The following is a 16,810-nucleotide window of genomic DNA, read 5'->3' on the forward strand; positions in this document are numbered from 1 at the left end:
ATATAACCAAGAGGAAGTAAGTAAATAATGAATAGAAGAGGGCCCAAGACAGAGCCCTGAGGAACACCAGTGGTAACTTTAGATGATTTTGATTGGAAATTTTTAAGTTGATGGTCAACAAATGATCAGTGAAAGGAAGTTCTTAACCAACAGGACTAATTGTTGTTTAGTAGACATTTATATTCTTATATTTATCATAAATTCAAGAAAAAAAATTTATTTGTATTCTTTACTTTTTACATATTTTTAACAAGGAGGAAGTCAGCTGGGACTCTGCGTTTATGACCCTTAAAATTTGTTCATTTTTGTAGTAAAATAAAATAAATTGAATATTGTATTGCCATTATTTAGTAAACTTTAAAGGGGTCATGAATTGAGAAATCAACTTTTCCTTGAGCTTTTGATACATAAGAGGTCATTGTATGTAAGAATATCTGGTAAGTTTCAGAACTGAAAATTTCCTTGTTATTCCAATAAAAGCTTTTATTGACACCAGGCCTATCGAATGACTTGTCCTGGAATGTGCCTATCTAGAATGTGCCTATCTAGGTGAAACTCCACCTCCACAGAAGAAATCAACACCTACTTCATCATTGCAACGTTAGCACCGCCCACTGACGTGTTCGTGAGATGACGAGGAGAGAAGAGCGATACAGGACAAAAATAACATTACCTTTCAAAGGATCCTAATGCTAGGAATGTGGTTATTTCACTGTGGATTCTTTAGTAAATCAATCGCATTTCGGCGCAGGCTTTGCAAACAGACTTTTACGATATGGACTCAACAGTAATGCAACAACATGTAAGTAACTGTGTTAATTCTAATGCCTGATCTGATATGTAATGATTCATGTACAGTCAGATGATCTTTGTCTATGTGTCAGTAAATCAAACCAGTGACCAAATGGTTATTTAAACAGTGATTAAATTATATATAGAAAGCGATCAAAGAACGCTCCCTTTGCAATCGCTGGAGCTGTCAATCAAACAGCGCAAGTTTATCAGTGACTGTGGATGCGCTAACGCTCCCGTTTTATTCAACGAATCTCTTAGTTACAATGCGTTTGCACTGTTAGCTACGACAAAAGCATTCATTAGTGTGCAGAAATTGAGTTGCAATGACGAGATCACTGCTTTCATGCGCTCAGCAACATCATCACTGCAACCTTTCATGCAACGATCTAAATATAATGCCATAGATCTAAATGTAATGCAACACTTTCCATGATTAGTTAACCTTGAGAGCTGTAATAGTAAAAACATGCTAAAAGTTTTCAAGAGAGTAATACTTATATCAAATGGAAAGATGTCAGCCAATCACAGCAGTAGGTGTTTACACTGAAGTCTCACAGCAGACACGCCCCTTAAAACAGAGCGTTCAAATCAGAGGGCTAAAATCAGGGTAGGAAAAATGCCTTTTATTTCTAAATTATGACAATTTTTGATGTAAAAAGCATACTAACATTATAAGTGCACCCCAGGAAACATTATAAAACAATAAAACAACGCAGTTCATGACCCCTTTATGTTAACTAAACATTCAAGCACAAACTCTGTAGAGTGTCACTGACAGCTTAATAAAGAGAAACAAAGTCAGTCTGAGATCCATATGATTTATTCTATTACAGGCAGGGCAGTGTAAGTGTGTGCATTTAAATACATTCTCATTCTTGAAAGTTAAAAGACTGGCAGGGTATAGTGACAAACATGAAAAGAGATTTCTTTCTTTTCTTTCCTTTTTTTTTTAAGAATGATGGTTCAATCATTATATATTTTCTAAAGTAAACATATGGCCACAGTATCAGAGTTTTGTTCCTGAATAGTCATAATTTTTCTCTATTTATAATTTATACTGTAGATATATCAATATAGCTATACATTTGAGATAAAGTCCTCACTATGGTACATGATAGAGCCTTTTTTATTGATAAGTCCCATTGATTTTATATCTATTTTTTTTAACACAACAACTGGAAACAAGACAGTATTTACACTCACGTGAAAAGGCAGTGCTATACACAACTTTTTGTGAAAAAGTACAGCAGTCACAGCTTATGAAGTAATGAGTTAATTAGTAAAGCAGCAATTAGAGAACAGGAAAATAAGCACTGAATATGCCAGACTTTTGTTCATTTATATTACATTTACATCATGAAAAAAGCAAAATTAGCAAAAACAGAACCATAGAACAAATTATTACATGCGATCAAAGCATGAAGCATGGGAATTGTGCTGTAAATCATTGTTTGAAACAATCAATAGCATACAAAATAAAACACTTGTCATTTGACACATTTATGACTTGCGAAGCTCTGTTGTGACAAACCGCTGTACTTTTTCACACAACCACCCAAAAACTCAAACACTTCATCCTGAAACGATATATAAAAAGCAAGTCTAAGTTATTAAAATATTTTGCCGTTGAGATAAACCACTATTTATAGTAACATAGCAACAACAGTAGAAATGATTTTTTTAAAAAAGCAGATGAGAAGAAATCTCTCTATGCTTATTTTGCTACTGATTGCATGCCATACCCATACCGAATGAGACTTTTCTCGAAGGACATGTCAAACCATTTAAAGGGCGCATTTTGTGACTGGTGCACGTCCTCTAGCATTCAACAACTCTTCCTGATGTCATTTGCATTTATGGGCAGTGGTTTGTAAAAATAAACAATAATCGTAATTATAATTATATATTAATTTCACAGAGTTCAAACATTTGACTTGTATGAAGTTGGCTTTTTGGCAATCGGGTGAAAAAAAAATGATATAAAACTTGCATGCGTAAATTCAAGTGGATTTATGTAAATAAGAGATGACAAAAGTTAGCAAAATGAAACGTTTTACACGAGCATACAGTATTTTCTCATGCACATCGAGAACTCATAGATGTCCACCAACCGTCAGTGCCACCAATTACACATACTCAGCAGGACATTCCACACAATCTTCAATTAAAAAATGAAAAAGTACAATCCAAAAGAAAAAATCTGAACAATTAATTATCCTTTGCCTGAGACATCTTTGTCCCATTCTTCATTCTTGAAAGTCCTGAGGAAATGTACCCCACAGCTTGTTGTGTGCTCCCCTCCCCGTAACTTAATCCTATCCCAACTTTTCCCTTATAAGGAACTGCCAACCTTTGTGATAGCTTGGTGTTCTGTGGCGTCAATGTAAACATTAGTTTCAATGTGAACGTATGGTCATTGTGCAAGCTTCTTTATATGCTAGCAACATCTTTCGTGTTCAAAGGAGCCTCTCAGCACCTAAGGTGTTGCAGGCGGAAATTAGGACACTTCATAATGGTGATGCACAAGACACAATGCATTCAGCAAAGACATGTCAATTACAATAGTACAAAATGAGGTCTTCTGTTCTTGATGAATCCTTAACGGTCCATAAGTCTGGAAGTCTCGGACTGGCCGCGTTGCTACGCATGCACGTTTCTACAATCGGTTCAGAAAGAGCAAAGAAAGTGGACCCACTTTGAGTCGGGAAAGGAAACCGTAGGGTTACCATAGGGTAAAATAAATAAACAGAATGTGTTGAAGTTCGACAGTGGACCACTACACCATAGACGACAATGCCGTTTCCTTGGGGTTGGGGCTAGCAACGGAAGTTCGTAGCATCGACATATGGTTGGTGGGTAGCACACCATCAGCAGGAGAGAAATCATTGAGTTCTCCGGAGGATGAGAGTGGAAAGGATGGAGAAAGAGAGATGCCGGAGGAAGGGTCGGCTGAGCCGGCAAAGGTGCGAGGGGGCTTGGGAACCAAGTTGGGCTCTAGAGTTGCTCTGGCCAGTAGCTGCCTGTCCTTGTCTGCGTTTTTCACACCTTGATCCGATTGGTGTCCTTCTGCCTGACTGAAAGATCCCCGTCCAGACTCGGACTCTGCGTCGTCAGACAGCTCGAGAGGTGGAGAGCTGCTGCCATCGAGCCTAAACAGAGAGTCCAGGTATTGGGCGAACTCCAGGACCGCCTGACTGGGAGTGCCATTGGACAGTGGCGAAACTGATGGAAGAGTCTGGGACCGGCCACTCTCAAGCTCGACTTTGACCTCTTCAGACTCTCTATCCTTGGGCGTTTCGCTGAGCTTTTCTGGCGTGGAACCAGTCCGAGGTGCTACAGGGAGGGATTCTTGACTGTTACGAACAGCTGTTGGCTTGTAAAGCACAGGTGTTTCTGAAGACCGCCGGAAGTTTTTGCCCTGGCTGGTCACCTGATCTACGGTAGTTTGTCCAAGTGAGTGTGAAGAGAAGTGCCTGCCGTTGCGGAGATAATGGGTGTCATTGGAGGGTACTTCCAGTTCCGGAGGAGTAGGACAGTATGGGCCGGCTTCCCCCAGCTCAAGGTCCACTGCACCTTGGCTCAAGCCGTCTGCGGCCAGCAGCTCTGTGCGGGAGCTCAGCGAAGGATTCTCTTCTGGGATGGGGGCGTCCAGAGGGAAAGGTAGACTCCCCAGACAGGGTGAGCCCCTCAGGGCGGCAGATGATCGCCGGGAGTCCAAGCTGTAGACGGATTCGGCATCAGATAGACTTTCCATGATGGCCAGGGGGGCTTTTCGCTCCCGCAGCTCCACGGCCAATCGCTCACGGGCTCCGGTGAGCACCACGGGCACAGGAGGAGGCGGACACTCCGAGAAGCCATCCAGTGAGATCTCAGAGTGCGCACAGGAACTACAGCAGGACAGCATGGAGGGGGGGAAGAGAAGTTTGGTGACAAATAAAATGAGGGAATTAAAAAAAAAAAAATGGTTTGAAAAAACAATAAGAGAAAAAAGTAATTAGAATAAAAAAAGATAATATTTAAAAGATGCCATAATTGGAGGAAAAATAGCAAGTGTGATGGAAGAAAAACAGACAAAAATATGAATGTAAAAAAAAAATTCAACATATCAAAAATGATATAAAATAATAAAAATGTAAATATTTTATAGAATTTTACATGTAAACATTACATAATTATGTTTTACATTTATTTATATTAAATCAATCAATATATCAATAAACAATATATATATACACATATATATATATATATATATATATATATATATATAAAAAAGATGACAAATAATATAGAGTAAATAAAAACGTGTGGTATAAGGGTAAAAACAAATAATAGTAAAAATGCGAAGCAGAGCAGAGAACAGAGAAAGGAAGGGAAAAAAAATCAGAAAGTAGGGAAGAAAGGGAGGATTATGGTTAGGCAACACTAACGTGACTAATGTCTAGACTGTGCTGTTCTACTGAACCACAGAGGACGAGGGGGGAACTGTATACTACCATACACAGTACCTCTGCAGTCAGCATGAGTGAGAAGGACAGGCAATAATGTTAAAATCCAATGCTTAAAAACACCTAAAGGAAATCTACATAATTTACCACTCATTGGCATGGTCTGACTGGTCAGTCAGCTTGTTTCAAACACTGATTGGCCCTCACAGAACTCACCGGACACTACTGTTTCTGCGGTGATGTGGGGCGGGCGTGGGTTGGGGTGAATTAGAGGCATCGAGGAAGATTGTTTCTGGATTCAGGTCCACTTCTGTAGGGCTAACCATTATCTTAGCAGCAGACAGTAAAGCTGTCTTCCCTTTATTATAGTTTTCCAACACCTACATGACACAGAGGGACACAGAAAGAGCAAGAGTGATGATAAAAAAGCACAAATAAGAATAAAATGTACATGAATGTGTGAATGAATAGACAAAAACAAGCAGGTCTCACAGCCTACTTGACATTGTGAAAAAGGTTATTTATATACAAGTGTGCAAAAAATACATCATTAGTGGTGCAAAATTAACGCACCTGAATACATTTTTATAAGGAAAAGTGAAATGTCAAGATACCTATTTTGATCACATATTTATTAGTTGTGATGTCAACATGCAGATTAAGCATAAAACACTAGGAAAATCATGTGTACATATACTAGGTAGATTCCATGCTGTAGATCTTCTTGTAAGAGCTCCTTAACTTTTTATTCATTTTTGTTGTGAAAGTGAAATTGAGCCATCAAGCATGGCACAAACGTCATATGTTACCCAAAATGTAGTTGCTGTATATAAGAATATTTCATAATTTCAAATCAGCAACGACTTGCTGGAAACAATCAAAGTAAAAAGTAGAAACAATCAAGGTAAAAAGTCCAATTACACAAACACAAGGTGATGACGCGGTTTTCTTTATTAATGTATGTAGACATATGATAGAGTTAGAGACAATAATCACACAGATATCAGTAAATGAATGCAATGAAATGCAATGGAAGAAGTGGTGTAAAACAAACAATGATGTACATGTAACATGCAAAAAAAAAAAAATAATACAAACTATATACTACAAAGAACAATAAAGTAATTACACAGGACACAAAAACAGCAATTATATAAACTTCAGTCAGTTTGAGTATCAAGTCCAGGCTGTTAGAGACAAATGTAAGTGTTAATTTTCCTCTAAGAGTTTTATTTATATATAAAGCATTATGAATGAACAATGAACTGCAGGTCATTTTGGCACTGATTGGTGAGTAAACATGGTTTCTCGTCCAATGGTCCATTTAGCACATTTTCTGCAGTAATTCACAGATTTCTCCCCAATGTTAGTGCAAAAAAGTCATTCCGCATTCTATTGACCTTTTTATCCAGATCATACAGGTCTGGAATAATATTACATTACAACAATGTTTACTGTTGCTTTAAATGTACCCTCTGAGGCAGAACTAGCACCACCAACACGCAGGGTAAACAAACACTGATGCCCACCACAAGAACCGGGATAAATCCACCTCCAAGAGTTAAAAACAAAGCATAAAAGACGCAGAGCGGTTCTTTTCCAAACCACCCAGGTGACAAACTCAAGGCACATGCAGAGGGACAGAAGCTGCGATGAAAATCCTGCTGCAAACTGCTGAAGCTTAAACCAGACATCAAAACAAGACGTTAAGAAAAACTGATAGAGAGACCAGGAACCTGCAGAAAGAAAGAGAATGACACCACAGATGCCCAAAGCTTGAGCTGACGGATGTTTCTGGTAGTGAGGAATATATTAGCTGCAAAGGAAGAAGGCACATGCATTTGGTCGTACATTGTGTAAAATATACTACCATTAAAACATTTGGGGTATGTAAGGTTTTTTTTTCTTTAAATGTTTTTGAAAGAAGCCTCTTCTGCTCACCAAGACTGCATTTATTTAATTAAAAATACAGTAAAAATGTGAAATATTATTACTATTTAAAATAAATGTTTTCTATTTTAATATATGTTAAAATGTAATTTATTTCTGTGATCAAAGCTGAATTTTCAGCATCATTACTCCAGTCTTCAGTGTCACATGATCCTTCAGAAATCATTCTGATGATTAATATGATGATTTGATGCTCAATGAACATTTCTGATTATTATCAATGTTGAAAACTGTTGTGCTGCTTGATATTTTTGTGAAAACTGATGTTTTTTCTTTCAGAATTTTTGATGAATAGAAAGTTCAAAAGGGCAGCATTCATTAGAAACAGAAATCTTTTCTAACATTATAAATATCTTTACTGTCACTTTTGATAAATTTAATGCGTCCATTCTGAATAAAAGTATTAAAGGGTTAGTTCACCCAAAAATGAAATTTCTGTCATTAATTACTCACCCTCATGTGGTTCCACACCCGTAAGACCTTCGTTCATCTTCAGCAAAACAAATTAAGATATTTTTGATAAAATCCGAGAGGTTTACTGATGTAAAACCCGGAAGCGCTGCACTGTGTTCACTACGTAAACATCGTAGGAAACTGACAGGGAAGAGAAGAAATTGTTGAATAAAGTTGTTATTTTTGTTTTTGCGCACAAAAAGTATTCTCACCACTTCATAACATTAAGGTTGAACCACTGCAGTCACGTCGACTGTTTTAACGAGGTCTTTACTACCTTTCTAGACCTTGGATGTGGTAATTACGTTTTCTGTTGAGGATCAGAAACCTCTTGGATTTCATCAAAAATATCTTAATTTATGTTCAGAAGATGAACGAAGGTCTTACGGGTGTGGAACGACATGAGGGTGAGTAATTAATGACAGAAATTTCATTTTTGGGTGAATTAACCCCCTTAATTTCTTTCAAAATAAATCTTACTGACCCCAACCTTTTGAACGGTAGTGTATATCAGACGCTTGAGATATAACATGTGGCACTAGAAGTGGTCTCTTCCGATGGGGCGGTCGAGGAACTCAGTCTGTCCTGGGGAGAAGTTAAAGGTGTGTTATCAAAGATTGAGGGTTTCGTAAAACAGTCCTCCATGGAGAGTTCAGCTGATGTGCCTTCAACCATTAGACCGGTTGAAGGGATCTCTGAAAAGACTGGATTTAGGCTGGTTTTTAACAGGAACTCTGGGGAAGAAGGGCAATCGGATGTGTTTGGGAATAGAGTGCTACTTGTGGAAGTTATCGTATGGAATTGAGAGCGAGATTCAGGAACAGACACATCAGAGGAGGTATTTGGCATTTTGAAAGATAAAGAGCCATCAAAGGGAATGGTTGAGTCTTGGACAGATGAGGGTATTTCTAATGTTGGCGAGTCCAACTTCGTAGAGGTCAATGTAATGTTCAACTGGGCAATGTTTTTGGGATCACATGCAACCGTTGGGGATTCAGACTGAGATGTTGATGATTGTTGAAGGGAAAAGGTATCGTCTTCTGGCTTTGTATCTGAGCTAATGGAAGATGTATCTACTGTTACAGACATTGTAGGTGATGGGATTGGAGTGAGAGTTCCTGCGTTTTGAGTGTTTGACGTCTCAGCTGCACTGATGGAAGCTGCCATTAAAAGACTGACAGTACTTTCAAGTGATAAACCGTTCCTTTGAGTGTCTGAACCTCGTGGTTGGATAGAAACCGTTTCACTGGAAGAAACAGAGCATGTTTCTGGAACCATAAAACATTCATCTGAACAGACAGGTGTATAAGAGGGATCTGGGAGTGCATTAGGGACAGACACATGCGCTTGGGTGCTAGTTCTCTGGCTTCCAACCTGTGCAGCAATCAGTTCTGAAATTAAATATGGGGTTTCCAGCACCTGTGAAGACAAACCAACACATTACCATACAACAGACATCCAGTATGAATAAATGAGCATACATTCAGGAGGAAACAAAACAAGACAGTATGACAGTCCAGTCTAAGAACAACTACACTCTTAAAAAAAATATTTTTATTTATTATTATATATATATTTTTTTTTTTTTTGCAGTGATGCCATCAAAGAACCTTTCCTGGAACAGTTCTTAAAAGAACCACTTTCTTCTAAGTGTGAAGAACTTTTTAATAACCATTTTCCACTATAAAGAACCTTGGTTCCATGGAGGTTTAAAGGAGACCGATTATGCCCCTTTTTACAAGATGTAATATAAGTCTCTGGTGTCCCCAGAATGTGTCTGTAAAGTTTCACCTCAAAATACCCCACAGACCATGTTGTAAATGCCCATTTTTGAGTGGAAGGAAACACATGCTGTTTTTGTGTGTGTATCTTTAAATGCAAATGAGCTGCTGCTCCCCGCTCCCATTCCAGAAGAGGGCGGAGCCTGTACAGCTCGTGCCTCAGATACTCTGCCAAAAACTAACAAAACATCTGTTTGGTTTTGATTATCATCTCTATCACAATCACCCTCACGTGACATTGCAGTTCTTCATCATCATGAAAGTTTATTATCTGCATGTGTTTTAAAGCCATATCGGTTTAAACTTCTGATATATGGTTTTCTGAGCACACACATTCGAAGCACGTGCACAGAAAGCTGTGTGTCAGACGGCACGTCGTGTGAGTATTAAACTAAGTTCTCTTTCATGTCTTATTGAGCTTAAAATACACACAAGGCTATGTCAAAAACACACAAAGTTCACATAAACAGTCTGTGAACGTAAATAGCAGGGAAAGAAATCTCATGTATATATTAAATCTGATTTTTTAAAGTGACAGCAGTGTAATATACAGTACATTGTACATACAGCACATTGCATACAAACTGCAAACGGCTTGTTCTGAGACACTGCTTTTGATTTATGGCGATTATAAAAAAAGTAGTGGGTGGATTTTTACCATTATAGGGTGGTTGCGTACACACAACCAACAAACATTTATGTTCAAATACCATGTAAAAGTGAACTTTGCATAATAGGTCCCCTTTAAGGCTCTTCTTCATGGAACCATTGATGGCAATAAAGAATCTTTATTTTTAAGAGTGTAGTGATTTGAGGCATCATTCCACTGCAGCAGGACAAGTTACCCACCCAAAGTTGAACACTTAGTGTTAGGCATCTAACTGCCTCAGCAAGCACCACAAAGAAGAAACAGCCATGCTTTTATGCACATGTAATTCTGATGACGGCAGTTTCAGGGGGACAAATACAGACATTTATGTACAGAAAAAACAAACAGACAAAAGACACATTATGGCTAAGGATGCTGCAACAGACTTGCAACACATATACCTAGAGTCCACTGAAGCCCAAAAGCATTATAAGCAATTGATATTTGAGCCAGTAGTCACAAACCCAAAAAGCCATTATGATAACCATGATCTGAGCACACCAGAATAATTTGGTACTTGTGTTATGCGTTATGTTACAGGGCTGGGCAATATATACAGTTCAAAAGTTTGGTGTCAGTAAGATTTCTTTTTTTTGGAAAGAAAGTAATACATTTATTCAGCAAGGATGCATTAAATTGACCATATGCACCGTTACTTCATGGTTTTTGTTAAGCCAGCTTGGGCATTTCCGGTGAACTGTTAGTTGATCATTTTGTACTCGCTGTACATCGACACAAAACCATCAATTGTTTACTTTTTAATGTTGTATTTATATTTTAATGCAGTTATCACACTTGCTTAATTTGCCAATAAACCAGTTTTACCGAGTGCAATAAAGACGAAGCTAATGGGAGCGTTTGAATAAGAAATGTGGTGTCTGTAATTAGATGCACACGCAACATTTTTCCAGCACTTCAAATGTTATTTTTAATGTGATAACCAAAAACATTATTTGTTCATCCTTCTGAGATTGTCCCCATTTGTAAAACCGAACGTTTGAAGATGTAGGAAATCCAACATTTGATAGAAAACACTTTTATTTAAAAATAAAAAAGACATTAATTACCACTATAACCATCAGATGGCAGCAGAGGACCATTTATTGGCTCATATTAGCCATTTCCTGTAACAGTTTTTCACTCAGTTTCGCTTTTGAATAAATATTAAACATTATAAAATCACTAGGTTTAAAAATACACCTTTTGTCAAGGTGAAGTATGAAGTGCTCACAAAATCTCATGAAAAACAATAACTTTTCTTGCGAATTAAATTAATTACACAGAAAGCGAGCACCGAGCTTTCCCTTCATTATCACAGAAGCTGTCAGTCAGAGCAGCGCAAGCTCAATGTGATTTTGTGAAAACTCACATTTTATTCATTGAATCTAACTAAAGTGTTAGTCTAAAATATTTAATTTACAGTGTGTTGACGCTTTTTTTTTTCCACACAAAAGTGTGAAAACTGATGGTCGAATTGAATTTTGCCGAGGAGGAACACTGAGACGTCTTTTTTTATGTCGTCTTATGTTTGAATAACTAAATTAACGCTAGGCCTGACTATTTAAGTGACTATATTCTGATTATAAACTAAGTAGTAGAATATTCAGGACATTTCACCGGAAGTTTTCCAGCTGGTTTATATTATATCTGTGCATATGGTCAATTGATCAAAAGTGACAGAATGATTTCTGAAGGATCATGTGACACTGACGCTGATGTGACACGTTCACACCAAGGACAATAACTGTAATGATATCTATAACAATAACTATATTAGCATCCACACCAGTGGACTATTTGTTTTGTTTATTTGAAACATGAGCTGCAGTTACATCATCTGCTGCTTTAAATGCTTGAGCTCTATCATTTATTGTTCATCAGCTGGAAAAAATCGTTCTCAAAGTGATTCCAATGATATCGTTTCTCTGTGTCGTTATCATTACAGTTGTGGTGTGGACTTTCTTTAATATTTAGAACGAGTTTTATAACTATATCTTTATCGTTATTGTTATAGTTATCGTCCTTGGTGTGAACGTGCCTTTACACGGATTTGCCCAGAACTGAATTTCATCTGCTAGCCAAATCACTGACTTTGCATTTTGCAAGAGTTAGACAGAAAAGCGTGCACACAAATGCGCACACACGCACACAAACACACACCTTGTTGAGGCCATCCATCACCACATGTGGCATGTGTTCATTCAGCATGGCTGGAGAAATGATGACCTCATCAAAGGCCTTGTTATCCCCCCACAGAGCGGAGTAAGTGGGCTCTTCCTGACCACAACTACAGAGAGAGAGATGGTAAGAGAAATCTCTGTACAGACACCTGCACAACTTTGACTCAGACAGATGCAGGATGTGACACATTCAGAGTTCATTACTGGAAAAGACAAAGGCTGCATCTGAAATCACATACTTCTCTACTATATACGTTTAAAAGTCTGAGGTCAGTAAGATTTGTTTTTTAAATAAATAACTTTATTCAGCAAGGACACATTAAATCGATCAATAGTGAAAATAAAGACAATAATGATATTACAAAATATTTCTATTTTAAATAAACACTGTTCCTATTCAACAACGAACTGTGAAAAAAAATCTATCAGTTTCCACAAAAATATTAAGCAACTGTTTTCAACATTGATAGTAATCATAAATGTTTCTTGAGCAGCAAATCAGCATATTAAAATGATTTCTGAAGGATCATGTGACACTCAAGACTGGAGTAATGATGCTGAAAATATATTCATATCTAAAGAGCAGATGCCCACTGCCTTAATCCATAAATCCATTCGATTTACTTCCTCTCTACTCACCACATCTCAGGCGGGTGGTTGTGCACCACATGAATGACCCGTCCCGGTGGATACAGTGGCGTGGAGGCTGACAGGGCGATGCTCAGATCACTGGGGTGCAGCCACAGGCGAGAGTTGGAGGGGGTCACGCCCTGAGAAACAGGGGCTTCATCATCCAGCGGCAGCTCTGATTTAGGGATGCACTTCGTACCCCCGGCAATGATCCGCCACTGATGAAAACAGAGAGAGAGAGAAACGGTTGATTATTAACATGCATATTACTAGGATATTGGCTGTTTATAAGTACTTACAAACTGCATCTTATTCAGCATGAGCATATTCTACATCCCTAAATCCACAGCTATATGTGTTGCAACTTACTATTAAAGGGGACCTGTAATGCCCCCTTTCACAAGATGTAATATAAGTCTCTGGTGTCCCCAGAATGTGTCTGTGAAGTTTCAGCTCAAAATACCCCACAGATCATTTATTATAGCTTGTCAAATTTGCCCCTATTTGGGTGTGAGCAAAAACACACCATTTTTGTGTGTGTCCCTTTAAATGCAAATGAGCTGCTGCTCCCGGCCCCCTTTCCAGAAGAGGGCGGAGCTTTAACAGCTCACGCTTCGGTTGATCAACAACAACAAAGCTGGAGAATCTCACGCAGCCAAAATGAGGATTGTCAGTAACGGTGTTCAGCCTTACATTGTTCAAACCGGAGTCGACACTGATGGAGAGATTCAGGAAGAAGTTACAACTTTCAGAATGAAACTGGACGTTTCTGAATGGTTAGTGGATAAATTTATGTAGTTGCTGTGGAGTTGATTCAACTCATCGACTAGCATGTGCCGTCATGTTAATCTTCTGTGCAAATCCAGCGTTGAATTGACCCTCGTTTGTGAAGCAGTCCGGCGTAAAATAACGGCATGTCAACAACACTCTACTACAACAACTCTTCCTCTTCTCTAAAGCAGCCCAACATGAACTCGCCCCCTTTGTTGTGTGTTCTCAGGGGCAGGGTTTATGTAAATTTTAGGGTTAGTGATGTCACTGACCCGGGAAGAAGCTCGTTGTAGTCCCTACCATCCGTTTGTTGTAGTCCTTAAACAGCAATTTCTTTAAAAAGAAAATATCTCCCTTTGCATTGAATTTGAGGGTCATGACTTTGCAGATGTTGTTTATGCTCAAAGAGCAACATTACACACTAACTAAAGTTAAAAAAGTGAAATCATAATCAACCACACCTTTAATAAGCAGTAATTAGGAGTTTATTGAGGCAAAAGTTGTAGTTAATAGTAAGAATTGGACCCTAAACTAAAGTGTGACCAGAGAAACATAAAGGCTCTGTTCCAAAACCTAGTAAGCTGCCTACGCAGGGAGCATTTCATATCATCAGTTCCTGCTGAGAGCAGCTAACCACCAAAGTAGGCAGCGTGATTATGATTATTAATAAGCCAACTGTGCTGGAGCTGCTGAAATCTGAGGTATTTCACATTAAAACTTTCTTGACGCTAATCAGAGGCTGGCAAAAAAATAAGTGAGATGATGAGACATCATATAAAAGTGTTACCATTTAAGTCATGCAAGCCCTAATAATGAGCACAATTCCGTTCAAAAATTTGGGCAAGGATCAAGAATTAAATTGATCAAAAGTGACAGTAAAGACATTTATAATGTTTCAAAAGATTTCTATTTCAAATAAATCCTGTTCTATGGAACATTCTATTCATCAAATAATCCTGAAAAAAAATGTCTCATGGTTTCCACAGAAATATAAAGCAGCACAGCCGTTTTCAAAACTGATAGTAAAAATGTTTCTTGAGCAGCAAATCAGCATATTAGAATGATTTCTGAAGGATCATGTGACACTGAAGACTGGAGTAATGATGCTGAAAATTCAGCTTTGATCACAGAAATAAATTACATTTTAAAATATATTAAAATAGAAAACAGATATTTTAAATTGTAATATTATTTCACAATATTACTGTTTTTACTGTATTTCTGATCATATAAAAGCAGCCTTGGTGAGCAGAAGATACTTCTTTTAAAAAAAATGTATCAACCCTAAATCTTTGAACCGTTGTGTAGATTTTTAAACTGCAGAAAGTAAACTCCAAATGTGAGGCTTGAAGCCATAGCCTTGAGAATAAGAGTTTAATGCTCCACTAACTGAACTAGAATAAAGATGTAGAAAAAAAAAAAAATCAGTTTGCATTGCATAAAAACCCCCACAGCTGCGGTTATAATTAGTAACATAACAATTTAGCTTTTACTTTATTTGCCCTGAGGAAAAGGACATGGGGAAAGCACAACGTGACAAATATAATGAGGCCAGTTAATTACTGGCACAGTTCAGTAATAACAAATGCTGCTGCACCAGCACCTACAAGCATGGACTAGAATGCTTGATTCTGATTGGTCAGTCCACATTCCGAGGCCAAATATTATTTTAGAATAATCGACCGCTGTCACAGGCAAATGATTTCCCGCACAGCTGTGCTAGTTTCAAGTCACTTCACACCATCTTTCTCTCACATAATAAAATAATTTCAAACATCTTTCATTTATTTGATAAAATGTACATATTTAATTGAATGTACAGCCAGCTGGTTATTATGGCAAAAATAAACCACTTCTTGTTAGTCGTTATCTTATTTATTTTGCAATAATAATAATTGAGTGATTGTACAGCTACATAGTGTGTAAAAATATCGATATTTCGATATGTATTGATATTGAAATATCTGAAACGGTTCCAATACTGCTTTTCTACAGTATTGATACACCGATAGCAGCTGCGCGTTCTCACTTTCTCTTCTCTCCGACGGCGAATTAACACACCCGCCTCCTGTCACTCACTCGTCTCGCTCCGGTTAAATAGCACTTGTATTGTGCATAATTTTACTCATTCCTGCAGGTTTCAAGCTCACACCAAAAGCGCGCCCACCACTGATCTATATAAGTGGCGCTCTCATAAAGCCGCCTCTCAAACAGCTTTCGAGTACCAAATTGAGTTATTTTTCTTGGCTTATTGCGCTTAAACAGTCAAATACACACAGCATTATGTCAAAATGCCCATCTTGGCGAGTATTCAGGTAAACACAGTCAGTTTTTGAACGTAAATAGTAATAGAAAGCGCATGTTGTGTAACAGTATATTGAATCCGTGCATAAGCTCTTAAAGTGACAGCAGCCTAATAAACCTGCTGCTGTCAGAGAGAAAATCACTCGCTTTTCTTGTAACTTTAATTATAAGCATTAATCTGAATTAAATTTTTACAATAAAGTCTATCCAGTGTTATTTTACATTTGATTACTTTAATTTCTGTAGTGTTTACCTGAATACTACTGTTAGACCCATCTGAAAAACTTAAAGCCATGTTTATTTCATTTGTCTAATTATTCCCTTGTATTTATTTGTGCTATTGTTTGCAAATTGTTTAATTGTCTTTTTTTGTACCTTTAAGTAAAGCCTCCCTGCGCTGTGTGAAAGCTATTGCAGCAAAATTGCCCAAATTTAAAAAAAACGAGATGATAATAAAAAATATCTGTATGGCAGTATATATGGCATCGAAAATCAATATTTTTAAAGGTATCGTATCGAAGTTAGTTAGACATTCCAATATCGTGACAACACTACTGTGTACAAACACAATTGAGGGGGAATAAACTCAAATTCAAAGCAAGTTATCTGAGAAAAAATGTTCTTGAAAGGAAAACATTTATCAAGGTGAAGTTTTTTCTTTTATAATAGTATTCAGTTTTGTTTTATTAGAATTTTATCACATTGACTGGAGTGAAATCAATGTAATGTAAAATAAACGGTTCATTTCAGCGATGCTGATGATGATCGAGACTATGTTCTAACTCAGGGTTAAAGGGACAGTTCACCCAGAAATGAAAATTCAGTCATCATTTACTCACCCTCAAATTG

At 37.6% G+C, this 16,810-nt stretch overlaps 1 protein-coding gene across 5 annotated transcripts in view; it reads right to left on the minus strand.

Moving 5' to 3' along the window:
• Positions 1-1,599: 1,599 nt before the first annotated feature.
• dagla (diacylglycerol lipase, alpha) overlaps positions 1,600-16,810 on the minus strand; it is a 50,997-nt gene continuing 35,786 nt past the window's right edge. For 4 of the 5 annotated variants that reach the window (XM_051898366.1, XM_051898369.1, XM_051898367.1 and 1 more), the window contains exons 17-20: positions 12,896-13,104; positions 12,237-12,363; positions 5,460-5,623; positions 1,600-4,682 (exon numbers count right to left, since the gene is read on the minus strand). In XM_051898366.1, coding sequence (XP_051754326.1) covers positions 3,572-4,682; positions 5,460-5,623; positions 12,237-12,363; positions 12,896-13,104 — 1,611 coding nt within the window. In that variant the 3' untranslated portion in view covers positions 1,600-3,571. Of the gene's footprint in view, positions 4,683-5,459; positions 5,624-6,171; positions 9,066-12,236; positions 12,364-12,895; positions 13,105-16,810 lie in introns of those variants that run through there. The other variant, XM_051898370.1, reaches the window with a different exon arrangement.

Source organism: Ctenopharyngodon idella, chromosome 7 (assembly GCF_019924925.1).
Source record: "Ctenopharyngodon idella isolate HZGC_01 chromosome 7, HZGC01, whole genome shotgun sequence".
Taxonomy (NCBI): Eukaryota; Metazoa; Chordata; class Actinopteri; order Cypriniformes; family Xenocyprididae; genus Ctenopharyngodon; species Ctenopharyngodon idella.